The sequence below is a fragment of the Kogia breviceps genome, chromosome 1, assembly GCF_026419965.1.
Source record: "Kogia breviceps isolate mKogBre1 chromosome 1, mKogBre1 haplotype 1, whole genome shotgun sequence".
Taxonomy (NCBI): domain Eukaryota; kingdom Metazoa; phylum Chordata; class Mammalia; order Artiodactyla; family Physeteridae; genus Kogia; species Kogia breviceps.
The window spans coordinates 159,357,073-159,384,678 of record NC_081310.1 but is presented as its reverse complement, the minus strand read 5'-3'; the positions used below and the strand labels follow the sequence as shown (position 1 = coordinate 159,384,678).

Sequence of the window (27,606 nt, the reverse complement as noted above, 5' to 3'; positions counted from 1 at the left end):
TTATAGGAAAGTGCTTTGTGATCTGTAAAGAGCTATGTGAATGCATATAATGATATTGTGAGCCGATGGTACAGAAAGGATAACTGTAAAACCAGCAAACCTCCATTGCTTCTCTATGTCCTGTTTAGAGTGTGGAATTTCAAACTAATTTACAGATGGTATAAACAAAGTTAACTAACTTTAGAAATGTCTGGCATCTTCCCACACTCTTAAAGATTTCTGGTATGATGTTTATTTACCTATAAATTTTCAGTATGTGTGGGGTGGAGAGAAGTGTGTGTGTGTGTGTGTGTGTGTGTGTGTGTGTGTGTGTGTAATTTGTTCATAAATAAAATTGGTTCAGATTCAACAAACATCTACTGAATGCCTACAGCATTGCTAAGCATGGTGTGAGACAGTCTACACACATTATTTCTATTCCTTACAGCAATGTATGAGGTGCTACTGCTCCCACCTTCTAGATGAGGAATATGAGATTCAGACTGATTAAATCAGTTCCCCCAAGCTATATAGTTAGTGAGTGGTAGAACTAGAATTAGAAACCAGGTTTTCTGGTTCCAAGTCTGGCCCTCTTTTTGCTATAGCACAGTAAAACAACCTTTATGGAACTCTTTGAATTTGCTTATGAACTGTAGTCAGTACAAATTTGCAGTCAGAAATGGGACTTCTGAGTTCTCTAATGTGTTCATCCAGGTGCTAGAATTTGATCCTTAGAGCCATCTTCATAAATTTTACTACTCAGAGGGGCCTTAAAGACAGGACACAGTCCTTGGGACTTCCCTGGTGACACAGTGGTTAAGAATTTGCCTGCCAGTGCAGGGGACATGGGTTCGAGCCCTAGTCCGGGAAGATCCCACATGCCACGGAGCAACTAAGCCTGTGCGCCACAACTGCTGAGCCTGCGCTTTAGAGCCCACGAGCCACAACTACTGAGCCCTCGTGCCACAACTGCTGAAGCCCACGTGCCTGGAGTCCATGCTCTGCAACAAGCAAAGGCACTGCAATGAGAAGCCCACGCACCACAATGAAGGGTAGCCCCCACTCGCCTCAGCTAGAGAAAGCCCGCGTGCAGCAACGAAGAACCAATGCAGCCAAGAATTTTTTTAAAAAAAAAGACACAGTCTAGACTCCTCTAGGGCTTTAATCCTCACCTAGAGAATCTGGTGGTCTTCTACCCAGACCTGGGGGACAAAGCTAGATTGAGAACCTGCATGGCCAGTAGGATAGAGCCTTCGACAATCCTAGTGGGAGCAAGTGCTTGACATCTTGTTGTGTTTCCCACGTTATTCCCACATTCTCTCTTTCATCAGTCCTTCATTTTCTTATGCCTGGAAAGCACTGGCTACAGTTAATGTCTCTATTTCTTCACTTCCCTCTCACTGCTCTACTCACTGATCTGTTCCCAACCTCCACTCCTTACCAAAACAGTTCTTGCCAAAGACAACAAAAGACCAACTCTACCAACTCCTCAAGCCCACCTGGACCTATAATAACTTGTTAAACCATTTCCTTCTCATTAGACCTCAACCAACTCATATCTTCCCTTTCCTGCTTTCTTTATTTTTATGTGATTACTCTCTTGCAAACATCCTCAACTCCTTTGCCCTTCCCTTCCTTAGCTGGGCAAATCCTCAAATCTGGTTAAATCTAACTTGCCATGCCTGCACCTAAGCAGAGAAAATGGCTAGAGAAAATAGTAAAAACAGATTGTTCTCATTTTAAACTCATTAAAACTAAACTCAAAAATTAACTATAGTCCAATATAAAAAAATTTTTTTTAATGCCAAGATATTTGACAACTTAAAAAAGCAACTAAACTCAAGTGAGCCCTTAATGCTAACTGATGAGCCTACTATATTTCTGTGGTTGGTTCACTCTCCTTCTCCTCTTCCCCTGGAGCCATGTTGGGCTAGCAAGACTTTCTCAGAGCTGCACTGCACTTGACTATAATTCTTACCCAATTCTCATTTTCCTCTCTCCTTTCACAGGTGCCTATTCCTGCACTTTCTACCCTTCATCTTTCCCAGGCATTATCCCCAATAAGTCGCCTACATTTCTAACACCATCTTGGTGTCTGCTTCCCAGAGAATCCAACTACATATACTCCCACCACCAAATCTACCCACCTGCCTGTATTTATTCTTATATAGTCATTCTTTATTCCTGTGATTATGGATAAAATATCCATATTTCTATGGAAAGCCAACCTATCTTCTTGCTAGATATCATCCATTCTCATATTCTCAAAAACAGTGCTCTAGAAATTCTCCTCTTTCTCTCCTATATTGTTTTTTCTCTTTATTGTATCATTCCCATTAACATACAAGCAGGCAGGAAGATCTACTGTATTTAAAAAAAATCTTGACCAACATTTCCCTTTACCTTCCACCCTATTCTCTCTACACTTTTTACAGCAAAACTCTACAAAAGACTAGCCTATATTTGCTGTCTCTAGTTGTTCTCCTTCCATTCTTTCTTGGACCCATTTTTTTTTCCCTATACCTCTCCACTGAAACTGCTCTTGTCAAAGTCACCAATGAACCCCATGTTATTAAATTCAGTGGTCCATTCTCAGTCCTCATCTTTCTTGATCATTCAATACAATTTATCACTCCTTTCCCCATTAAAATACTTTCTTCACTTGGCCTACAGGATAATGTCCTGGTTCTCTTCCTACCTCGCCGGCTACCCTTTCTGTTTTGTTTGCTGGTTCCACTTTATCTCCCTGATCTCTAAATATTGGGGTGCCCCAAAGCTCATCCTCAATAACTCCATCCTTCTGGTCATTGAGGTCAAAAACCTTGGAGCCGTCCCTCTTTACTCCAACTCATATTTTGTATCTAATCCATCACTCTTGTGAGTTTAGCCTTCAAAATGGATCTAGAATCTGAGCATTCCTCTACCTCCACCACTACCACTTGCTTCTGCCTTTGTTCCCCTATAGTCCTTTTTTATTCCTATTGACTTTTGCAATGCAGCAGCCAGAGTAACATCTTGATCTATGAGCCAGTTCATATCACTCCTTTGCTAAAAATGGCTCCAATGGCTCCCGATTTTACTCAGGGAAGTGGCCCCAACTACTCTCATTCTTTCTCACTCAGCTCTAGTCACACTGTACTTCTTACTCTTTCTTAGACAAGCAAGTTATGCTGCTACTTCAGGGACTTTGTATTTGCTGTTCTCTCTACCAGAAGGCTCTTCTTCCCAAACATCTGTGTGGTTTGCTCCTTACTTCCTCCAAGTCTCTTAAATGTTGCTTACTCAACAAAGCCTCTCCTGACCAAAGAGCAAACCCCCATATGACAGCCCTCTCTATTGCTTTATTGTTCTCTGTAGTTTATCTCACCATCTCATGCATATATATTTACTTCTTTATATGTTTCTTGTTGGGCTCCCCTGACTGAATGTAAGCCCCATGAGGGCAGAAACTTCTCTGTTTTATTTCACTGGTATATCTCCAACAACTACAACAGTGCTTTGAACAAGCACTCAACAAATATTTGCCAAGTGAATATATAGGTTAATAGTAATAAGTACCATGTATTGAGCACTTACTATATGCCAGGAACTTAAAAGATAATTGCTGATAATTGCTGTCATCATTCCCAATTTATAGATGAGGAGACTGAAGATCAGAGAGGTTAGACAACTTGACCAAGGTTGTACAGCTAGTAAGTAATGGAGCCTGGATTTGAACCTAAGCAATCTAGTTCTAAAACTCATGCTCTTGACCAATATGTAACATTTCCTCAGTAAAACTATATTAGAGGACTTCCCTGGTGGCGCAGAGATTAAGAATCCGGCTGCCAATGCAGGGAACATAGGTTCGATCCCTGGTCCAGGAAGATCCCACGTGACGCGGAGCAACTAAGCCTGAGCATCGCAGCTACTGAGCCTGCACTCTAGAGCCCGCAAACCACAACTACTGAGCCCGTGTGCCACAACTACTGAGGCCTGCGCGCCTAGAGCCTGTGCTCTGCAACAAGAGAAGCCACCACAGTGAGAAGCACGTGCACCACAACGAAGAGCAGCCCCCGCTCCACGCAACTAGAGAAAGCCCACGCGCAGCAATGAATACCCAACGCAGACAAAAATAAATAAAATAAATAAATTTATTTTTAAAAAGACAGTCTTAGGGCTTCGCTGGTGGTGCAGTGGTTGAGAATCCACCTGCCAATGCAGGGGACGTGGGTTCGTGCCCCGGTCCAGGAAGATCCCACATGCTGCGAAGCAGCTGGGCCCGTGAGCCATGGCCACGGAGCCTGTGCGTCTGGAGCCTGTGCTCCGCAACGGGAGAGGCCACGACAGTGAGAGGCCCGCGTATCACAAAAAAAAAAAAAGAAGACAGTCTTAGATGATAACTTCAAAGTAAAAACAAAACAAAACCAGACTAAGAAGTGTAAAAAGTCTAATTTTTATTTTTTCCATGATGACTGTGTCAATGCTTCTTTGAAAATGCTAAGTATCAAAGTTCTCTCAAAAATTTCTTTTTGGGGACTTCCCTGGTGGCGCAGTGGTTAAGAATCCACCTACCAATGCAGGGGACCAGGAACCCTGGTCTGGGAAGATCCCACATGCCACAGAGCAACTAAGCCCGTATGCCATAACTACTGAGCTCACATGCCACAACTACTGAAGCCCGCGCGCCTAGAGCCCGTGCTCCTCAACAAGAGAAGCCACCGCAATGAGAAGCCCGAACACCGCAACGAAGAGTAGCCCCTACTCGCTGCAACTAGAGAAAGCCCACATGCAGCAACGAAGACCCAACACAGCCAAAAATAAAAATAAATAAATAAATAAATAAATTTCTTTTTAATGCCTGTGCTTTGCTGGTGCTCTAACCATGAGCCTCGTCTGCCTTTTGGGTAATCAGGCATTGGCCACAAACCTGCCTGAATGGCCCTTCCTGCAGAAACAGGAGGTCTGGATGAAGGGCGGCACCAAGAAGAAGCCATTGTCCTAAGTATCACTCCACCTGTAAAATAGTTCTAGGAGAGCAGGGAAGCTGGTAAACAGCACTAACACCTTGCTTCCTTCTCCAAGTCATCCGTCAGAAATGGGTTCAGTGTCTCCCTTCCAGATCACCCCACTGTGAGCAGGGAGTGTGACACAGAAAGAATGTGCATTCTAACTCAACAAGTTAAAGGCTGCATGTGACCTTGCACAGTTTATATATACTCTATGAATCTCAATTCCTACATCTGAAAAACAGGAATAACAATACCTGTCTTGCTGGGTTGTTTTAAGGACTAAATGGGAAGACTTTTGGAAAGTGTTCATAGAGTCAAGTACAAGGTTGCAGATGTCCAATGAATACAAGTTCTTTACCCTGCCTCTCAGGGCCATGTAACCAGCAAATGAGACAATGACTTGAGACTGATTTTTTAAATGCAGAGAACAGTGCACAACTGAGGAGTCAGACACCTGGAAATCCAAGTGAGGGAAAATCTTACTTTTCTTATTCCCCAGGTCTTATTTCCAGCCTCTTCTGCAAACTCTTCATCATTTGTAAGAAGGAAATTGTCAAAGATGCAGCCTGATTTCACCTGTTGAAATGAAAACAATGGGATTATTAGAACTAGGTCAAAAGGCTTTAAAAAATCACCTGGAAGCTTTGCTAAATGCATATTCCCAGGCCATGGGCCCAGAGATTTTAATCAATAACTAAGGTGGAGTGAGGGCGTACAAAGATGATTAAGAGAACAGAGGGTCCATAATGCTGTACCACCTTAGCTGATCTGCTCTAGAAAGAAGTTACTTTACTGTTACCCAAGGTTCCGTGTTCTCCAAGCCTGTGACCACTCTTTCAGAGGGTTGTGAAGAAATTATCATCATTCTGCTAGGCTCCAAATTGCTGTCCAGTGGCTCTTGCCCCAGCTCAGATTGATAGTCTCTGCTGCCACTTATAGATGTCCTTTTTAAGGTTCTCTCCTCAATATAATCAGAAAAACTAAAAGAATATGGGGAAAATAAAAGGTTTGACAAGAAGTGCAAGCACAATTTAGATTCTCTACCATATTTCTCTATTTTCTTAAAATATTTAATATTTACAATTAAAGAAAAAGATGAATCAAGTCAATGGTATATAATAATTTCACTATTTATTAATGATAAAGGAACAAAATAGAAAGAGCAGCAGTCATGGAGTCAGACAGACCAGCTCAACCATATACTAGCTGTGTGACTTTGGGGAAGTTACTCAACTCCTCTGAGCCTATTCCCTCATAAGTGAAGTATTAAAAATAACTCCCTTGAAGTGTTGTCATGAGCATTAGAAATAATATATGTAAAGCACAGCGTCTAGCAGGTAACAGTCATTCGATAAATGGTAATAGTTATTATAACTTTTCAGTATCTGGATATGTTTCAAAAGAAACAAAAGGAGGGTTATTCTGGATTTGTTTGCTTTAGCATTATATGTTAAATAAATCAGCAAGTTAATGTGTGAGAGCCCTTGTGTGACCACAAGAAAGTTTGCAGCATGAGTTATTATGTGTCCTTCCTCTAGGGTTTGAAAAAAGTTTTCTTTTGTTTTGCTTTTTTTAAATAAGAAAGACTTTTATTTGGCTTACATCATCCCCCCAACCCTGGCTTCAGCAGAAAAATAAATGACAAAATAGCCACTTTGAATAAAGATCGTTAATTTCCTCTGAGCCATTTAAAAAATTGGTTTTAATAATTCCTTATGCAACTTTACAATTTTTTTCTTTAGGATTTTTTTTTCTTTTTGTGAGTTGGGATTTATTTTTTGTTTTGTTTTTTTTCTTTTTGAGCTGTCAGCAGTCTTCGTTAGGGAACTGCTCATTTTTTGGCTCTTCCATTTTTTCTACTAGCACGAGAAATGTTTCCAATCTCCCCTGTTCTCTTTGGTGCTCACTTACCCCCATCACCCCTACACTAAACTCCTGGCTCTGCCTCCAACTGAGAATCAGGACATGAGGGCCAGTCCTGCTTCCTACATCTCACTAGTAGAGGGACCTCGGTTTACTCATATCTCTTCTGTGCCTCCATGTTTTTATCTGGAAAATGGAAGAAAATATAATTTCCCTGATCTCTTCATACAGTTCTCAGGAGAAAAGAATATGTGAGAAAGAGCTCTGTGAGATTGTAAAGCCTAAAAAGTTAATTCACTGAAAGTTACCTGGTTTCTTGTGATGTTCCACTTAAATCATAAAATGAAAAAGAGTATAGGTTTGGGCACTTACTAGCTATAGGATCTTGACAAGTCAGGTCCTCTCTAAGCCCTCCACTTCCTGATCAGTAAAATGGATATGATAAGCCCTACCCTCCAGCCCCACAGGGCTGTGACACAGACCATAAGACCTAAGGAATGTCAATGTGCTTTGCGTTATGGCTGTTAGGCTGTATTCATTGCATTTTGTGTCACTACTCCTTCAAAGGTCATGAGGAGTCCCAAAGCTAAGAGAAAGAATTTTCTTGTTCACTGCCATCTCCTCCTAGCCTCTGTCCTGATGAAAGAATGCAGTATCTTCTGCCTAAGGGGAAAAAATAAGGAAAGAAAAGAAAAAGGACTGTGTATGGGAGTGTAGGAACAGAGAACAGGATGGGTCAGGGACTAAGCAGGAAGCTTAAGCAGCTTACTAGGCTAGGACCTGATGCAGAGGGCGATGGACTACTCACAGAGCATCTGGAACCCCGGGTTGGGGCAGGGCAGGTGAGAGAATTCCGGCCCATCTCTATGCTAAGAGTTGCTAGGCTTTTCCAATGAGGTTCAGGGACCCTGTGATAAACTGGATGTGTTGGTTTGGCTGAGTGGGTAGGGTGGAGTAGGACTTGGGAGTGCCAGACGCAACTAGAACTTAAAAGGAAAGGATGCCTGCAAGGGTGATGTCAGCCTTGTGCAGAACTGTATCACAAGACAAAAAAAAAAGAGATAATGCTGGAGTTTCAGAAATGTAGTCTCTCAGGATTCGTCCCGGACCTGCTGGATCAGAATCTGCATTTTAAGATCTGAGTGATTCATACGCATGTTAAAGTTTGAGAAACACTCCTTCAGCATGGTTTAAATTCTAAATAGAAAGGTTTGCCTACTTGAGGAGGAAGATAGAACTCAGAGCAATTAGTGTCAAATAATTTTTAAATTTTGTAGATGAACAAAGAAACTGTTTAAAGTGTGTGCCTTAATGTTTTCAGTGGAAAAACAACACCCAATGCATTTTAAGGAAACAATCAGATTAGGTATATTAATATGACCACGTATTTTTTCAAGATGTAGAAAGTTCCTATTATTTATTAAAAAGGGACAACTGAAAAAAAAAGAGTTAACAATGGGAATTTGTACAAACTGTATCCACATTCTTCAGATAAAAAAAGAACAAAAGGACATATGTCTCTCTTCTTCCTTCTCTCCTGAACCTCTACTATGCACGTGGTAATTTACATACATCATCTCCTTACACTTGTGTGCTGGCCTCACTGAGTCAGGAAAACAAGAAAGTCAAAATAAATAAATAAACCAAGAAAGCTTCAAATTGGGGGGTGTTTGTTCAAGAGACCTTTAGCAGGCTTGAACTGTAGAAATCACTGGTCAGAGACAGAGATTTCACTGGCTGTAGAACATTCCAGGATACACCCAAGGACAAGTGGCCGCAGTTTCTAGAGGCTCTATTGTACGGTGGGTGTAATCAATAAACAAGGACTTTATGGGCTGACAGACCCTTGAATCCTGTCTCTCCCGTGCACTAGCTGTGTGCTCTGGGGCACATCCTGTGACATTTCTGATTGTCAATTCTCTCAAACATAATACAAGGTAATAATAAGGAATATTAATGCTCACTTTCCTTCCACTCCAAGGGAATTCCAAGACTACATATTGATAGATTGCAGTTTCCAAGAGGCCTCCTGGGCTAAAGCTTTCACTCTGGGGCAGGCACTTGAGGTGCTCTCTTTCTCCTGAGTTGGGAAAGAATCCTCCACATTTTCAACATCAGGTCTCATTGGCAGAAAACAACTCTGTGAAGCCCTGAGTATCTGAGCCTTCCTCTTTTCCTTCAAAGCAGAGCCAGGAAAGGTAACTGGCAGAGAAGAGGGAGGCTAGGTCAGGATTCGTCATCATGGCTGGGACAATCAGTCCCAACATCTATCTGGGGATTTTAATATTTCAAAGTTTTACCACATCTCTGATTCCCTTTTATTTCCAGAACTACCCCAAGATTCACATAGCACCGGCCTAGCAGTATAAAGTATTGGAACACTGAATCTAGCCTCAGAAAGGCCTGCATTCAAATTCCAGCTTTTCTGCTTACCGAATGTGTCTTCAGGCAAGTTAGCTAACTTTGCTGAACATCAGTTTTCACATTTAGAAGTAGGAGATTTCATAGTGAGAGTTAAATGGCATTTGCAAAGTCTCTGAAATAGTGCTTGGTACATGGTAGAGACTCAATAAATTTTAGCTATTATAATTATTAGGATGAATATAATTAATCCCATTTTAAAGAGGAACAGTTTGAGGTTTAGAAAGGTCAAGACTCACTCAAGTTTTGTAATTTCCAGCCTGGAACTCTTTCTACTTTGTGGAACCTTTAGCGGGACTGTTCCTCCCTGGCTCTGAGCCCAGAGAGATTTACCCGCCAAAGGTCCAGGCCAAGGACACTAATGTTATAATAGTGACAAATGGTTGGGTTGGGTTTATATTCAAGGTTGTCTATTTCTGGATGAATCCACTCCCCCTGGTAACTGAGATCGTGAATGATCTGAGGTTTACATTGTCCCTAAGCAAAGCACCAAAGAGTGAACATGGTATTAGTATTTTTCCATTCTTCTCATGCAATCAGAAAGATTAATCAATTAGGCATAAGGATTCAGAGCAGGATTCCTTGAGCTTCTCTCCCTTTCTTCGAGCTAATGCACAAGACTCTTCCAGGTTCCCCTTTCTACCCAGAGGGATATGAACAAGGTAGCAGAGACCCATTCTGAGCCTGGTCCCACCTCTCTGCATAAGTTTGTTCATGATGTTAAGAAAATGTAGGGAACCACCATCTAAGGACTCTGGACTTGGGGCCATTCTCTTCCTGGTGTGCAGTGCAGGAAACTGTGACCAAATAAAACAATGTTTGTTTCAGTCAGTATTATCTCTGGACCATTTGATAGTTGATTCCTTTAGGTCCCTCTCATTTCTGACATGAGGTCAGGACTTAGCCCTTAAAAAGAAGTTCTCCCACTTCCCCCAACATGTTTGGTTCATTCATGTCCTACCCTTCCCCTTTCTGGACCACTTCTGAGACTTCCGGTTCCCGACCCCAGACCCATTTCCTGTTTTGATCATGTTCCTTTGACTGATTTCCTCCACTCCGGACAAATCCCTTACCTAGGGCTCCCTGGACCTCCTCCTCCCAGCATCAACCTTGACCAGATCACCTTCTCCCAGATAGGCACAGTCCTGAGAACACGGCCCAAATGAGGCTACAATCTTATGGAGAAGGGGAAAGGAGGAAGATGACCACAGGATCTCAGAGTTTCTGTTCTGTAGATTAAAATTTACATCTCTTCTCTCTTATTTCTCTTATCGATTGGCAGGAGAGACCCCCTCACCTTCAGGTTTGGTATCAGGGGCCCTTCCCACTCCGCATTCATTGCCTCATTCCAGTCGTCTGGCTTCTTGGCTTCCGGGTCTGGGATATATCCGAAGTCTTCCCAGTTCTAAAACAAAATGTTCCTCCATGAGGGCAGATGGGTGGGCCGGAATGAAACTGGGGTACAGAGTACAGTAGGGTTGGACCTGGGGCCCTACCCCTGCTGCTCTTCTGTCCTCACCCCTGTGAAAGCCCAGCTCAGGACTCTGCAAACAAATCCAAAACATACAGCAGAGAAAAAGCCTTTAAGCAACTCAAGTGTGTCCTCATATTCTCTATCCTTCTGACCTTGACTACTTTAAGCTCAAATAAGATGGGAATTTCCCTTATCCTGGCCCTCTCCCTTCCCCAGTTATGTGCCCCGATTGCCAGAACAAGTCTTCTAGCCTGAGTCCGTCTTCCTGAAGGCCTCTCTTAGTGACCTGCCTTGTACCCCCAGCATGCTCCCAGATCTGTATCAGTCCTCCCTTGTACCCCAGGTCCCTTCTATTTCCTAAGACAGAGCTCCAAGCATGGCCTGTCCTAACGTTCATATTTCTTCTGCTCTGGAGCCTCCAAAGTTTTGCTCTATCCACCTGGCAGTTCACCTTGGTGCTGACCACTACCCAGACTTACTAAAGGCTTTGCTGCCAAGCCCACTAGACTCACAGTCATTCAGTAGCATGAAGTTCCCTAATTCCTGGGATGCCTCAGCTGTTTTGTGGTTCCTGAGACATTAACAGTCAGCATCCTCTCCTGGGGGCTATAGACTTGATGGAGCCCAGCCTATCTAAGTAGTCTCCACCTTTTCCGGGTCTACTCAACAGGGAGCATAGAGGCCTGCAGCCTCTCCCCTCTCCCCCAGGCCTTGATCCAACCCTGACTACATCAGGTGCATGGTCCACACCAGGAGGGAGAGTCTATGGTTAGTCTTGCTGCCCTGAGCCTGCCTGCTGGGTCTGGAAGTAAACTAGTCCCTAATTCTCTCAGGGTGCTGAAGATCCAGACACTGCTTGATCATCTGCCTTAATTCCCTGACTACACCTCCCTCCCCCTGGGTTTGGAGCCCATTGAATCTCCCTACACATGGCTGGGCCACTGCCCACCTCTCTACAGGCCTCTCCTTATGGAATGGATTCCAGTTGCTGGGTGCCATGCTGCTCCTTGCTGAACTCTGAGCAGCTCCTCTGCATGAGGGTGAATCTGCTCTGACCTCAGGAGCAGCAGCCCAGCAGGTGAGGCCCTCCACGACCAGGCTCCAACAGACCATTCCAACTCATCTTCCATCACTCTCCACCTTGAACTTTATGCTCCTAAAATACTAAACTGCTGCTTTCAGTTCTTTACATAACCATATTACTTTCCACTTAACTGATGTGCCTTCACTCCTGCTGTTCTCCAGGTCTGGAATATTTTTCCTCCAACTCAATTTCCCTTGCTGTAATGAATTTACTGTTTGAAATTCAGCACATGATTAACACATAAATGCCATGTATTAAGAACTTATTATGTACCAGGCATTAAATTATGTATATTAGCTCATTTAATCGTCACAACAACCTTCACATATAGGTATTATAATAATCCCTGTTTGTGAAATTTCACAGCAGTTATATTCCTTGCCCAAGGTCTAAATGCTTATAGGTGGGGTTTCGCAGTTAGTAAATGGTGGAGCTCAGATACAAACCATATCTGTCTGACCCCAAAGTCTACGTTTCCAATCCCTAGGTTAACCAAATCACTGAAGCATGCCTCCTCCTTCCCAGAACACCACCTGCACCCCAACTCAGCCTGAGTTAGGAGCCTGTTTGGGGCTCCCACAGGATTTGGTTCCCTGACTCGCACCATTAATTACACAGTGTGACCTGCATCTATGTACTTGTCTGTATCCCTCACTAGATTGAGTCCCAGGAGGATTCTCAGTCCCTGGATTGTTCTATTCACTGCTGTATCCAGTACAGCTTTCCAGTGAAGGATAATGAATCAGTGAGTATATTCCACATGTTTCCCATACCAATAATTCTGGAATCAAAGAGATCCGGGTTCAAATGTTGGTTCTAATGTATGTGTGCCTGGGCAAGTCACTTCATTTTTTAAGCATCACTTTCCTTGTCCTCATAGAGACTGCTAGCAGGGTCAGTAAATCCTCAATAAACATGAGGTGCTTCTCTCTTCCCTCCATGCCTCTCTGGGTACCAATATTTAGCTGGATACCTCCTTGAAGGAAAGATGCTCCCCATTTCTGCTCCATTGTTCCTAGCTTCCTTTGCCCATCCCCACAGCTAAGATCCCCTCCTTCTTCCCAGCGAAACACCTCACCTCAGGTTTCTTATCTTCAAGATCCTCTATTTGTAGGTGTTCATCCCATTTCCTTGGTTTCCGGGCATAGGGGTCTTTTATCTTCCTGGGAGGCAAGAAGTCCCAGTCGTCCTCCAGGTCCCCAGCTGCTACTTGCTGGTTGTCAATTTTGACCTCGTCAGTAGCATTGGGGCAAATAATCAGAGTGTACAGGTGAGTGTCTTTATTGATCTAGAAAGGGAACGAGGAATATTTCAGTCCCCTGTTGGACCTCAAGCATTAAAATGCACCATCTAAAACAGAACGTCAGTTCCTGAATGCCACCTCCCACACAGTCACAAACACACTTTACCACATCCCTCATCCCACTTCTCTGGTTAACCCAAAAGAGACTTTGGGTCTCATTCTCCTGAGTACACACTCCTCTGGTCTCACCTAGTTCCCATCCTTCCCTTCATCACAGCTCTGGTCATTCTTTGATCTTGTCTGTTTTTCTGTCTGTCCCACTAGACTCTGAGCTTCTCAACTGCAGGGATCGTTTCTGACTCATCTGTTGTATCTGCAGGTCCCAGCACAATGCTTACCCTGAGCAGGATCCCAGGGAGTCCCTGTATGCACAGTCCTGCTAGGGAAGGACTTTTCCCCAAACACAAGTTCTCCAATGACCCAGGACCTAAGGGCTTCTCTAGACTCAGTCTCTGCCTCTCCCCTGTGCTCTACTTGTGCCAAACTTCTTGCCGTGCTACTCTTTCTCAAGTCTCCTTGACTTTTCTCATGTGATTACCTCTTCTAGTAACTCAGTCCTCCCTAAAATTGTCACCTTCCTTTACAATACCAATTCATGCTCATCATTCAAAACTCAGCACAGTAGAAACCTTCTTTGTGCTTCTCTGAAGCATTTCCTAAGGCACCGGGTTGGGTAGGGGGCCTCCTCTGTGCTCTCACAGACCCCAATCAGACTAGGTAGTCATTCTCCTTTGCTTGACTCTTACCTTTACTGGACTCTGAGTTCTGTGAGATTAGAGGCCGTGCCTGGCTCACTCTATCCCCAGCCCAAGGCCCAGCACACAGATGGCATTCAGCGATTTCCTGTTGAGTGCCTGATGAAATCCAGCTATTATCCTCCAGCCAACCTAGATCTCTCTAACCCTGATGTTACTCAGGTAAACTCACCACCCATTTCTAAGTCCAACACTCCCCACCTCCCCCGTCTCTTCCAACATCTAGCAGTGGGGAAGTGGGCCATGGCAAGCATTGTTCCAAGAGATACGCTTACATGACTTCCTAGGCTTGCAGATCAATTGCTTCAATGTGAAGTCCTGTAATTTACAGTACTTCTCTGGGTCTATTTTCTAATCTGCAAAATGGAGATGATAGTACTTAATTTATAGGGGTGTTGTAAGGATTAAATGAGATAACAAATGCAAAATGGTTATCCTTCCCCCTAGGCTGAAGACCAGCCCACACACTCACCCTGCACTTGAAGGTCTTGTTGTTCTCATGGGATTTCCCTTGATAACGAGGGATGACTTGTACTTTGTTGTTGCCAAAGCCACAGATGTCAGGGCCTGGAAATTAAATCCCAATACATGAATTTACATCACTTTAAGGCAGTTTGCCTGTTTTGTGGCTAAGACAGACATAGCAGGAAAGAGATAGCACACACAAATTTAGGATTATTTGAGAAGAATTTAATAAAGGGACTATTTTAATTCTTTGTTTTGTTTCGGGTTTTTTCTGTTTTTGTTTCTTTGTTTGTTTGTTTTTGTTTTTGGCCACACCATGAGGCATTCGAGATCTTAGTCCCCCAATGAGGGATCAAACCTGTGTAAAGGGACTATTGTAAATGGTGGGGGCAGGACATTGAGAAAAATATAAGGAACAATGCTATGCTCCAGGCTATTCCCATCCCTAAGCTTGAAGGGCCTAGGAGAAGGGGCAGTTACCGAAGCCCAGAAAAAAAAAGGAGTTCAGTAGAGATGGCAGCCAGGAGATAAGCTGTGACTTTCAGTCAAGGGACACAACTCTCCTCCCTCCCTGTGATCTTCTGCCAGGGTTCCATTGACCAAATCCAACTGGAAGCCCCTCCTGTGCCAGGCACTTAATACCACGTCATTTAATTCTCACAAGGAGGTATTATTATCTCCACTTTTAGTTGGGAAAATTGTGGCCCAGAAAAGTTAAGCAACTTGCACAAAGTCAAACAGCTAATAAGTAGCATTGCTGGGCTTTAAACCCAAGCCTAACTAGAAACAGAGCCTGGGGCTCTTCCTGCTTTGCGAAAACTTTAGAGGAAACTGTTGATTTGTGAGTCCAGAGAGCTTAACCTGGCAAAGGCCCAAGAATAGAGGTTTTTTAAAATATAAATTTATTTATTTATATTTATTTTTGGCTGTGTTGGGTCTTCGTTGCTGCATGCAGGCTTTCTCTAGTTGCAGCGGGCGGGGGTCTACTCTTCATTGCAGTGTGCGGGCTTCTCACTGTGGTGGCTTCTCTTGTTGTGGACCACGGGTTCTAGGCACATGGGCTTCAGTAGTTGTGGCACACGAGCTCAGTAGTTGTGGCTCACTGGCTCTAGAGCACAGGCTCAGTAGTTGTGGTGCACGGCCTTAGTTGCTCTGAGGCATGTGGGATCTTCCCAGACAGGGGCTCAAACCTGTTTCCCCTGCATTGGCAGGTGGATTCTTAACCACTGTGCCACCAGGAAGGTCCCACCAAGAATAGGTTTTAACCTAGTTTTTCTACCTAATTTCCCATGCTATTGCTCTCCGACTATCCTAAACATGTGCCTGCGTGCACCACACACACACACACACACACACACACACACACACACACACACACTCTCAGTGTGCTCTAGCCACACTGGTCTCATCGTTTTTCTACTTGCATTTGAATTTCATGTCTCTGAGCTTTTGTACACACAGTTTCCTATGCCCAAATTACATTTCCTCTATCTCCTTTTCTGCTTATTAAAATCTAACTCATTCTTCAAAGAATAATTAATACCTTCTCCAAAAAGCCCCCAGGTAGACACACCATCTTTTGTGATCTCATAACTCCTCATCAATACCTTTTTAAAAGTATGTCTTCATTCTGCCTTTTAAAAATTGATTCATTTGCCTGTGTCCACACCAAGCAGAAGGCAAAAGGGTAGAGTAGAAAAAGCCTAGGCTTTACAGCCAGACAGACTGGGTTCATAATCTGACTTCCGACTTACTCATCTTGGGCAAATTTCTTGCCTTTGTTTTCTCATCTGTAAAATGAAGATGATAACAGCCCAAACTTGTTGGGTTGTTTGAGCCTCAAATAAATAATATTCATTTGAAAAGGAAAAAGAATCACATTAAAAAAACCTATTTCCAATTTCCCCACTACAACTGCCATGTACATTACAGATAAAAGCACCTTGTGAGAAGGGTAGATTCTGAAAAAATAGTGATGGGCAGACTCATGTTTTAGCCCCCCATAGTGCTTTATTGGTCTACCTAAGAAAGGGATTGATAAATAAGAAAGAGATTGAAAGATAAGAAAGAGAGTTGAGGGAGAAGGTTGCTTCTGATGAAGCAGCTGAAGAGGAGGATTTTGGCGAGGGCAAGAGAGAGATCTGGAGCTCCCTGGGAAAAGAAAAAATATCTAGAGAGAATTTTAAGGAAATGTTGGTTTATGATGTATAGTTTAACCCCTTCCTCTGAATTTGTGCAAAAACGTTCAGTAAAATCCACATTCTTCACCGATGATTTGGGAGTTGGATTAGTTGCTGTTGTTTCTTGGTTTTTAAAATATCAACCACATTGAAACTGAGCTAAGTAAGAGCTGGACTGCCCCAAGGAGGGCCAGTATACTGACGTTAGAGATGCAACACTGGATGCACTACAGATGTTGAATAAAGGTGATTTCCCTACCCTTCTGTGTCTTTCTCTCCCTGAGGGCAGGAACCTCCTTCAGAGCACAAAGCCTTATTGTAATAGGTACATTTGAGTGTATCTACACAGTTTCTGATCCCTTTCTTTTTTTCTTAGAAATGGAAAGTGTCTCTCTGTACTGTAGCCTTGTTAATACCATGTGACTCTTCACCTCTATATTAACATTTAGGTTTAGAGTTGCTTTTCTCAGGTCTTCTAAGAGTCTTACCACAGAGGGAGGTGGAGCTATCACATTAGAAATTTCCTGTTCCAAAGAATATGAAAAAGAATGTGTATGTTTGTATGTGTATGTGTGTATAAAAACTGTAAATATATAACTGAATCATTTTGCTGTACAACAGAAAGTAACACATGGTAAATCAACTATACTTCAATACAATAAATTTTTTAAAAAATAAATTTCCATCTGAGCCTTTTCTACAACTACAGTGGCTCTCATTAAGACCTCACAAGGCTGACAGCGACTGCTGTCAGAGAGCTTACCAAACATGATGTAATACTCGGATTCTTAATGCATATCCTCCTGGTTCAGAGTGTCAGGAAAGAGTTTCATGAACCCACCACCGCAATGGATGCCTTGCTTGTGTTTTACTGAAAACTGAACCACCAAGGTCTCGTTCTCATTGCTGAATAGCTTGAACCTGGTGGAGAGGGCATAAAACTTGGCATATTCACTGGTCTGGAGACCTGAGAGCAGAGAGCACAGAATCTTTATGTTTAAATACCCTAAGAGCAGCCAGAGAAACCTAGCACTAGGTCTCACCAATCTCTGCTACTTTCTTACTCACCTACTGCATGCCAGGTGATGTCCTGGATGCTTTACACACATTATCTTATTCAAGCCTCAGAGCAACCCTGCAAAATTGGTACTATCTTCACTTTTACAAATTAGGAGTCTGAGTCACGGGGAGGTGAAGTGACCTGCCTAGGGCCACAAGGCTAGTAAGGAACTAAACTGGGATTTTTTTTTTAATGCACCCACTTTATTTTTTAAAAATATTTATTTATTTATTTATATGTTTGGCTGTACCAGGTCTTTGTCATGGCACAGAGGATCTTCGTTTCCTCATGTAAGATCTTCGTTGCAGCACAAGAGATCTTTAGTTGTGGCATGTGTGATCTTTTAGTTGCAGCAGGCAAACTCTTAGTTGCAGCATGTGGGTTCTAGTTCCCTGACTAGGTATCGAACCAGGTCCCCTGCATTGGGATCGCGGAATCTTAGCCACTGGACCACCAAGGAAGTCCCCTAAACTGGGATTTTTATGATATGTTGGACTGATTCTTTCTTTCCCTTATACCATACTGTCTCTGATTTTCAAGAGATACTTAAATACTATTCTGAAGCTTTACAAAACAAGCTGTTTCTATTAAGACCCCATGGGTGGCCAGAATCAGGCTCTGCTATGCACAACTGCTGTGGTAGGAAGAGGCCCAGCACAGACTCTTAGAATAAGTAATAATTGTTGCTAACATTTGTTGAACACTTCCTCTTTACCAGGCAATGTGTTTCATTCACGTGTATTACTACTCTTAATCCTCATAAAAACCCTATGAGGTGGGCCCTACTAATATCTCCACTTTAACATGAAATCATTGAGGCTCTTTCACTTGTTCACAATCACACAGCTAGTCTGTCTAATTCCAGAGCCCCCAACCCGAGACTTTATCTCCTCCTCCAGAGAATATCGGAGCTGTAAGGGGTCTTAGAGACTTTTTGGTCTAACTACTTTACTTTACAGATGACAAAACCAAGGCCCAGAGAGGGAAAGTTACTTATCTAAGATCATATAGTCACAAGTGACAGACACACAAGCCAAGTGTCCAGACTTCCAGGCTAGTGGTCTTTTCATTATTTTAAGCTGCTGCCCAGCTTTCTGGTTTGGGCTCTGTCACTTTAATTCTCTGAGTCTTAGCTTCCTCATCAGCAAAATGTGGATAACTAATCGTACCCCAGAGGGTTCCCGTGAAAGTTAAATGGGTAAGGGATGTGAGAAGCACTTTGTAAACTGTCAATATAAAATGCAAGGGCTTCCCTGGTAGCGCAGTGGTTGAGAGTCCGCCTGTCGATGCAGGGGACACGGGTTCGTGCCCCAGTTCGGGAAGATCCCACATGCCGCGGAGCGGCTGGGCCCGTGAGCCATGGCCGCTGAGCCTGCGCGTCCGGGGCCTGTGCTCCGCAGCGGGAGAGGCCACAACAGTGAGAGGCCCGCAAAAAAAATAAAATGCAAGGGACTATCATTATTCATGCTTGGTGAGGGTCCTTCCTTAATGATCCCACAGCTCTTTGTACTTCGTTGGGTCACATTATGTTGCAATTAAGTTTATTTCAGTATCTTTGAATAATTTTTAAGCTCCTGAAGAGCAGGGGCATCTTTAATATAAAGATCTAAGGGGAATTCCCTGGCAGTCCAGTGGTTAGGACTCTGTGCTTTCACTGCCGAGGGCTTGGATTCGATCCCTGGTTGGGGAACTAAGATTCCACAAGCCACATGGCACTGCCGAAAAAAAAAAAAAAAAAAAGATCTGGCACAGAGGAAATGCTCAATAAATATGTGTTAAATTGCTCAGAAGGATCACAGGTGCTGATTCAGATGTCTCTTGAGCATTTATTGCACACCAGGCTCTGTGCTCTAAGCACTTTCATGTCTAATATTGCATTAGGAGCTGTCTATATTTTAAAGAGTATGCTTATTTCCCCAAAGACCTCAAAGGAGGCTAGAGTAGCCAGAGAAGACTTCATGGAGGGAGGAGTGGGCACAAAGGAAAGAGCACTGAACCCATAGGTAGAAAACCAAGTCTTGAATTTCCACTCTACCAAACTTAGCTGTGTAGCCATGTGATTCCACCCCCCACCCCCGACACACACACACGCCCTGGAGCCTCATTTGTACCCAGCACCCTTTTGGAAAACCAGGAGGTACCTAATGAACCTGAGTAGGATGAGGTATGGGGAGCAACAACCAAGAATTCAAAGTGAGAGTAGAGGACTCCCCTGGTGGCGCAGTGGTTAAGAATCCACCTGCTAGCTCAATAACAAAAAAACAAACAGCCCAATCCAAAAATGGGCAGAAGAACTAAATAGACATTTCTCCAAAGAAGATATACAGATTGCCAACAAACACATGAAAGAATGCTCAACATCATTAATCATTAGAGAAATGCAAATCAAAACTACAATGAGATATCATCTCACACCGGCCAGATTGGCCATCATCAAAAACTCTAGAAACAATAAATGCTGGAGAGGGTGTGGAGAAAAGGGAACACTCTTGCACTGCTGGTGGGAATGTAAATTGATACAGCCACTATGGAGAACAGTATGGAGGTTCCTTAAAAAACTACAAATAGAACTACCATATGACCCAGCAATCCCACTACTGGGCATATACCCTGAGAAAACCATAATTCAAAAAGAGTCATGTACCAAAATGTTTATTGCAGCTCTATTTACGATAGCCAGGACATGGAAGCAAACTAAGTGTCCATCAACAGATGAATGGATAAGGAAGATGTGGCACATATATACAATGGAATATTACTCAGCCATAAAAAGAAATGAAACTGAGTTATTTGTAATGAGGTGGATAGACCTGGAATCTGTCATACAGAGTGAAGTAAGTCAGAAGGACAAAAACAAATACCGTATGCTAACACATATATATGGAATCTAAAAAAAAAAAAAATGTCATGAAGAGATTAGTGGTAGGAGGGAATAAAACACAGACCTACTAGAGCATGGACTTGAGGATATGGGGAGGGGGAAGGGTAAGCTGTGACGATGTGAGAGAATGGCAGGGACATATACACACTACCAAATGTAAATTAGATAGCTAGTGGGAAGCTACAGCATAGCACAGGAAGTTCACCTCTGTACTTAGTGACCACCTAGAGGGGTGGGATAGGGAGGGTGGGAGGGAGGGTGACAAAAGAGGGAAGAGTTATGGGAACATATGTATATGTATAACTGATTCACTTTGTTGTAAAGGAGAAACTAACCCACTATTGTAAAACAGTTATACTCAAATAAAGATGTTAAAAAAAAAAAAAAAAATAGTCTCCTTTCACCATTAGAACATAGGGTGTTATTAAATTTAACTTATTAAATTTTGGCTTAAAATTCCTCTGTCCTAGAATATCTTCAATGATTAACCATATCAGCCTAATGTTTGACCAAATCTCTTTAACAATAAAATTTTGCAATTATTAAAAAAAAAAAAAAAAAAAAAAAAAAGAATCCACCTGCTAATGCAGGGGACACGGGTTCAAGCCCTGGTCTGGGAAGATCCCAAATGCTGCGGAGCAACTAAGCCCATGTGCCACAACTAATGAGCCTGTGCTCTAGAGCCTGCGAGCCACAACTACTGAGCCCATGTGCCACAACTAGTGAAGCCCGTGCGCCCAGGGCCAGTGCTCGGCAACAAAAGAAGCCACTGCAACAAGAAGCCCGAGCACCTCAACCAAGAGTAGCCCCAGCTCACCGCAACTAGAGAAAGCCGGTGCGCAGCAACGAAGACCCAGTGCAGCCAAAAATTAATTAATTTAAAAAACAAACAAACTGAGAGTAGGTGGGCGGCTGTGCAGACTGAGCCCTCAGAAGAGTCACTCAGACAGCCTCCAGTTCTCTTCTCCTCGGGAAACAATTTTCCAGAGTGGATTTAAATGAGACTTTAAATGTTCAAGCCAATTCGTAATTCTCCTCTTCACTAAACATGAAAATGAGATTCATAACAGTAGCCAGGAGAAAGAAGATGGGAAATCACTCCAGAGGACAATCAATGGATTCTATTTATAGGACAGAAGCTTTCTCAGACAAAAAACCATTGCCTAGAGCTCCTGCTTCCCTCCTAATACTATTTGGCTATTACAGCAGCCATGTCTAATGAACATGGCAAATGATGACTATTATCTCCATCTAATATCAAGGCTAAGAAAAATGAAAAGTCTTGCCTAAATTATGCAGCCAGCAAGTCATAGCTCTAGGTCTGTCTGCTTAGTTCTCTATTGTAGCAATCAACTCCAGGGGAGAGCAGTATTTGGGGGTTACATAGTGCTTTCCCCTGTTTCAGGTGCAGAATGTTAAATTTAAAAAATCCTAGGATTGGGGAAAGCAGTATAGTCCGGGGTAATGAACACAGTCCAGGAGTCAGACCTAGAATCAGGTCTCAGCCCCACCTCTTGCCAGCTGTGAATATAGCCTTGGGCAAATTATTCAACTTCTCTGAGACCCCCTGAAAAATTGGGAACATAATAGTAACCATCTCATGAAGTTATTAGGAAGATTAAAGGGGGATAATGTGTCTAAGGACTTACTTTTTTTTGTTGTTGCGGTACACGGGCCTCTCACTGTTGTGGCCTCTCCCATTGCGGAGCACAGGCTCCGGACGCGCAGGCCCAGCGGCCATGGCTCACGGGCCCAGCAGCTCCGCGGCATGTGGGATCTTCCCGGACTGGGGCACGAACTCGTGTCCCCTGCATCGGCAGGTGGACTCTCAACCACTGCGCCACCAGGGAAGCCCAGGACTTAACTTTTAAATACCTGTTACTCAACAAATACATTATTGTTTTTGTGGAGACTTCATTCTTCACATTCTACTACTTCTTTTTATTCTAAGAAAGAAAAGTGAACTGTTAATCACAAATAAAAACAGTTGTATAAAAGTCAGAACTTTCCCAGTAAATTAGTATGTTCCTAAATTGTAGTAATTACCTTTACCCTATTCTTTGTCTCTGCAAAATTTTCCTACAGTGAGCTGAAATTTACCATAATTCAGCCTATGTTTAGATTCAACCCATTGTTTTTTCCATCTAACTATGGAGTTAAAGAAGAAAAAAGCAACATATAAAAATGGTTTGTGTTTTTTTAAAGACAATGAAATACAGCCAAGGCTGATCAAGTCTTATGGGAACAGTAACAGGATATCAAAAGATTACTCCGAACTACTGTATAGCACAGGGAACTATACTCAATATTTTCCAATAACCTATAAAGGAAAAGAACTTGAAAAAATATATATGTAAGTACAACTGAATCATTGTGCTGTACACCTGAGACTAACATGACATCATAAATCAACTATACTTCAATAAAATAAAATAAAAAGTAAAATAAAATAGATTACTCCAGTATTCCTGAAATCCCCCTCACTATCTGATGCCTGAACCCCACCATTTATGCACTACCATATGGTTAGTGTTCCATTAATGCTCTAACCCACCCTCCCCTATGAAAGTGAAATCCTGAAAACCACTACAGGAATGTTTGTTTGAAAAGCATGAGACACTCTCATAAAAGTCGGTGGAAAATACCGTTGGGGGACTGAGCCCTTATACATATTTATGTTTAGTAAAAGAAAATAATAAAATTAGCTTACCAAGTAAAGAGATTAGCAATATCATTTTATACTTCTTGAATTAGTAATGATGATATTGAATAATCAATTTCCATTTACCCTTTTTTATGGCTTAAGCTTTTTAGAATCTCCTCTGCAGTTTCAAGGAGAGGGTGATAAATTTGTTTTGCTTTGGCATAGATGGCATATAGACAAAGAGGTATTCTTTTTGGGACCTGGCACTCCATCCAAACATTCAGTGCCTTTCTGATTTTATGCCTCAGAGTTGCTGACTCCCACTTCCTGGACCCACCACAATCCCAGAGTCATGGGGCAATTTGGCAGCTTGAGATGGAAGAGGCCTTGAGGGTAGCCTTTATTTCATCTCCTCCCTGCAGCTGAATTGCTCTTTCTCAAATCCGACTACCCGATATCTAGGGTTATCGCCTTAGCTCTGTCCATGAAAACCCCATATCAACATACCTCTAATAATGCCACCCCGAGCTGGCTCTGTTGACTCCTATTACTCAAGTCTAACAACCAACGACCTCCCTTCCTGAGGCCCAGCGGCTTGCTTTCTCTTGTCTTCCCCTGTCACTCCCAAGATCTTCGTGTTACACAGGCCAGAACGTCTCAGTGACGACCTCACCCATCACTCCTGACGGAGGGGCCCCAGGAGGTTCCTCCTGCCTCAAGTTGCTGTGGCTTGAATGAAATGGATCTTGCTTCCCTGACCATAGTTGACACAATGAAGGATAAGAATTGATGTCAAAGTCAAAAGATTTGTTATTATGTGTTAGACCCTTGTGTGGCTCCCTGAAAATTTCCCCTCATTTACTCCCATGGATAATCCTTTAAGATAGATATTATTAGTTCCATTTTGCATCTAGTAAGTGGGGCACCTGAGATTTGAACTCAAATCTGTTTGATTTAAAATACTGCCTCTTCTCTGGAAGGGGAGGGGGATGCAGGGAAAAGTATTATGAAGAGAAAAAGCTTGTGTCATCATAATAATAGCTACTGCTTAGCAACTACATGTCAGGCATTGTGCAGAGGGCCTTACATGCATTATCTCATTGTAGTCCAATAATAGCTCTGTGACAAATGTCCTATTTTTTCCCACATTCAAAAGATGAGGAGAGCGGAACTCTGAAACTTGTCCAAGAACAAAGTTTGTAAGTTAAATGAGTAAGCAGGCTTGGACCCAGGCCTTTGCAACATCAAAATCTGTGCTCTAGATTCCTATACTATATGGCTTCCCATGAAGTCATGTGTGTGAAAAGTCCTTTATAACCTAAAGAGTGTACAGCAAATGTAAGAATCAACCATAGTACTTTACAGTTTGTAATTAATAAAGTTATTTGTGTATAGTTTGAGTAATGTCTGTCTTCCCCACCAGACTGAGAAGTTTCATAACTATTTTACTAACCCTTGTGTCCCAATTTCTAGCACAGAGTAAATCACCAAAAACATTTGCTGAATGACTGAATGGATGCATGGTCATGCGTTTTGCCTATGCCATAGATTCTCAGCTTTACAAATGGATTGACTCATTTATTAATCCACTTGACAAATGTTAATTGAGCCTGGCGTGCATGTTGAAACAGTTTACACCTTTCACCTTGAACTTTATGGTAGGAGAGGTTAGAACAGAACTCAGAACTTCTTATCACTAATCATTTTTTTCTGTGTGAACAGTACTGATGCAAATCTAACTTGCCACTGTTTAAGATGTCCTCAAATAAGGAGCCTTTCTTGTTAGGAGAATAATGTCACCTGGTTAATAAAGTTCCATTTTAATATTTTATACTTTTCCTCTTAACATCATGACATCTTAACATCATAAAAGGCTCAAGCCAGAACGACCCTCTGTGGTCATTAACCTGACCTCCTTGTACTGTGTATAGAGAAAATGAAGCCAAGAGAAGGAAGCGACTTTCTCATGGACACAGTTACAGAGCTGAGACTAGAGCCCAGTTCTACAGTACTCTGGTCCTGGGCTCATTATTCCTTCATTCAACAAATATTTCTTGAGTATTCATTTTATGCCAGGCACCAGGGGCACAGACTTGAATCTGACAAGGTCCCTCCAGGGACCTACGAGCTTCAGGGAGCTCAGAGTCTGAAAAGACAGACAAGTAAACAAATACAATACAGTGTGGTAAGGGGAGTGATACAGGGACACATAGGGCAGTGAAATTCAGAAAAGCACTGACTGGCCTCCAGAGTCAGGGTAGATTTCAGAGAAGGCATGCCTGAAGAAGAACTGAAAAAGAAGAAAAGGTAGGAGTGGGTGTTCCAAACAGAATGTCTTGCATGTGGAAAGGCCCTGAGGCATGAAACAGCATGGTGTTTCATGGGAAATGCAAGCAGTACTGCATGGTTTTGCAGGGCGGGTGGGCCAGATCAAGGAGAACTCATTAATTGAGAGCAAAAGAGCAGTGTATTTAACAAGGTTGGATGCTACCATCTTTTTTCCTCGTTAAATCTTTCCTTCAAACTATTCAAATATCTGTATGTCCCCAGAGATCCATCCAACAAAAAATAACAGGTGTTTGGGTGCTCCCACATCTAGCCAATAAATGCACATAATCACAGCCACGCCTGTAAAGATGCAGAACCAAGGAGGCCAAATAACAATGATTCTTCTGTCAGATGAACTCATTTCCAAAATGCACCTTCCAGGATGCCTGGCTTGTGGTGTAGTTCAAATCAGAAGACTGGGCTAGGGCCTCATCTCTTCCACTAGCTTCAGCAGGATCGTTAGCCTCTCTGAGACTCAGTTTATTCATCTATAGAAGGGTTTTACCTACCTCATTGTTTCTGGGAGAATTAAATGAAACAGCATGCAATACAGTGTCAGGCACATCGTAAGGGCTCAATAAGTATTACTTGAAGCCAAATCTGTATATGTGTATATGTATACAAAGATACATAATATCAGAGGTAAAGAGAGAAATATTTGTAGCCTTGAAGGTAAAAGTTGTGCCTTCCCCAGCACCTAGTCCTGAGCCTGGAACGGAATAGGTCCTTTAGAAAATGCTTGCATAATTAGATAAAAATACATATTTGCCGCATTTATTCAACATCATCAGATTATATTTTGCAAAAGAGAATTTCCTAGATAAACTAAAGCTTACCTCTTCAGGTTCCAACATTTTGTCTACCATTTTCAATAGAAAAGTAGATGTTATAGAAGACCCTGACCCATTATGTAGAGAATCCTAAACAAATTTTAAGTTTCTTGAAGACTCAAGCTCTGTACTAGGCTGTAATGTACAGCAAAAGTGTGAGTTTGTTTTGAAATTTTTCTGTCTCTGCTGTTCCCGTTCAGCTGTGAGCACTCACTTGTCCTTGAGGTCAGTGTGTTTGCCTCTAGCAATCTACCCAGCTCTTGTGAAACCGGTGGACCTACGTCCCGCTTACCTGCCTGCCAACTTACCTGTTCACTTCCTTTCCTTTCTTTCTGTCTACCAGTCTAACTGCATGTCTGCCACATAGACCATAGTCACTCAGATATTTATCACCTAGTAAAAAGCCTTATGGAGTGGTGAATAGCACTGGATAAGAATCTTGGGTCAATCACTTTTCTGAATCTGTGTTCTCATCTGTAAATAAGGATTATATTTAAACTCTTTAAGGAAAGGAACACTGTGCACATAGTAGGTACTCAATAAAATTTGTTGAATGATAGATTGGCATGAGGACCAAATTAATTAAGATAATAGTAATAATTATTATTAATTAATATCAGGGTGATGATTAATAATAACTATTTAAAAATTTTTTTGCTGTCACTGAATGGGCATTGTAGTGGTTCCTCCGTTCATTTTGTAAGCTGTCATTTCTAATCAACTATATCCTAAGAAGCAGATAGCCAAATTTGCTAAGAAAGTGAACATTAAACAAGAGCCCATATGTTTGAACTATGATAGAATTTAAGTCCTTCACTTAAATTTTTGCAGAGAACCTATACTGTGCCAGTGTGAGTGCTAGACGCCAGGGTACAAACAAGACATAATCCCTCAAAGAGCTCAGGGTCTAAACAGAGAGACAGACAAGTAAATCATCTATTTTTCTTATCTTATCTTTCTTGGATTTTCAAAGTAAATAATTTATTGTAGAAGATGTAGAAAGCCCAGAGGAAGCAAATATGCAGTAAAAATATCCATAATCTACCTTCCAAGATGACCATTGTCAACATTTTGCTATATTTCCCTCCAGCCATTTTTTTTTTCTTTTCTATTTGTTAACAATGGCTCCTGCTCTCACCTCCACATCCCTGAAGCCTCTGGAGAGATCCTTGCCATCAGTTTGTACTTGAGGCCTGCAAAGGCCAGCTGGATCAGGCCTCTTGGGTTTGGAAAGGCCAGCTGGATCCGGCCTCTTGGGTTTGGGCATCTGTCCAGGGTGATTCTTCCTCAGGCCCAGCATGTCTAAGTATCCACAATCTACAGATGGTCCCAATAGCTTATCAGTCAT

At 42.4% G+C, this 27,606-nt stretch overlaps 1 protein-coding gene across 1 annotated transcript; it reads right to left on the bottom strand.

The window, feature by feature from the left end:
• Positions 1 to 27,606, bottom strand: LOC131765044 (calreticulin-like). The gene is given in 9 exon segments (XM_059078488.2): positions 1 to 120; positions 5,454 to 5,546; positions 9,588 to 9,731; positions 10,552 to 10,659; positions 12,891 to 13,100; positions 14,343 to 14,437; positions 17,279 to 17,482; positions 22,503 to 22,604; positions 27,432 to 27,606. Coding segments are annotated over 9 exon segments (1,251 nt in total).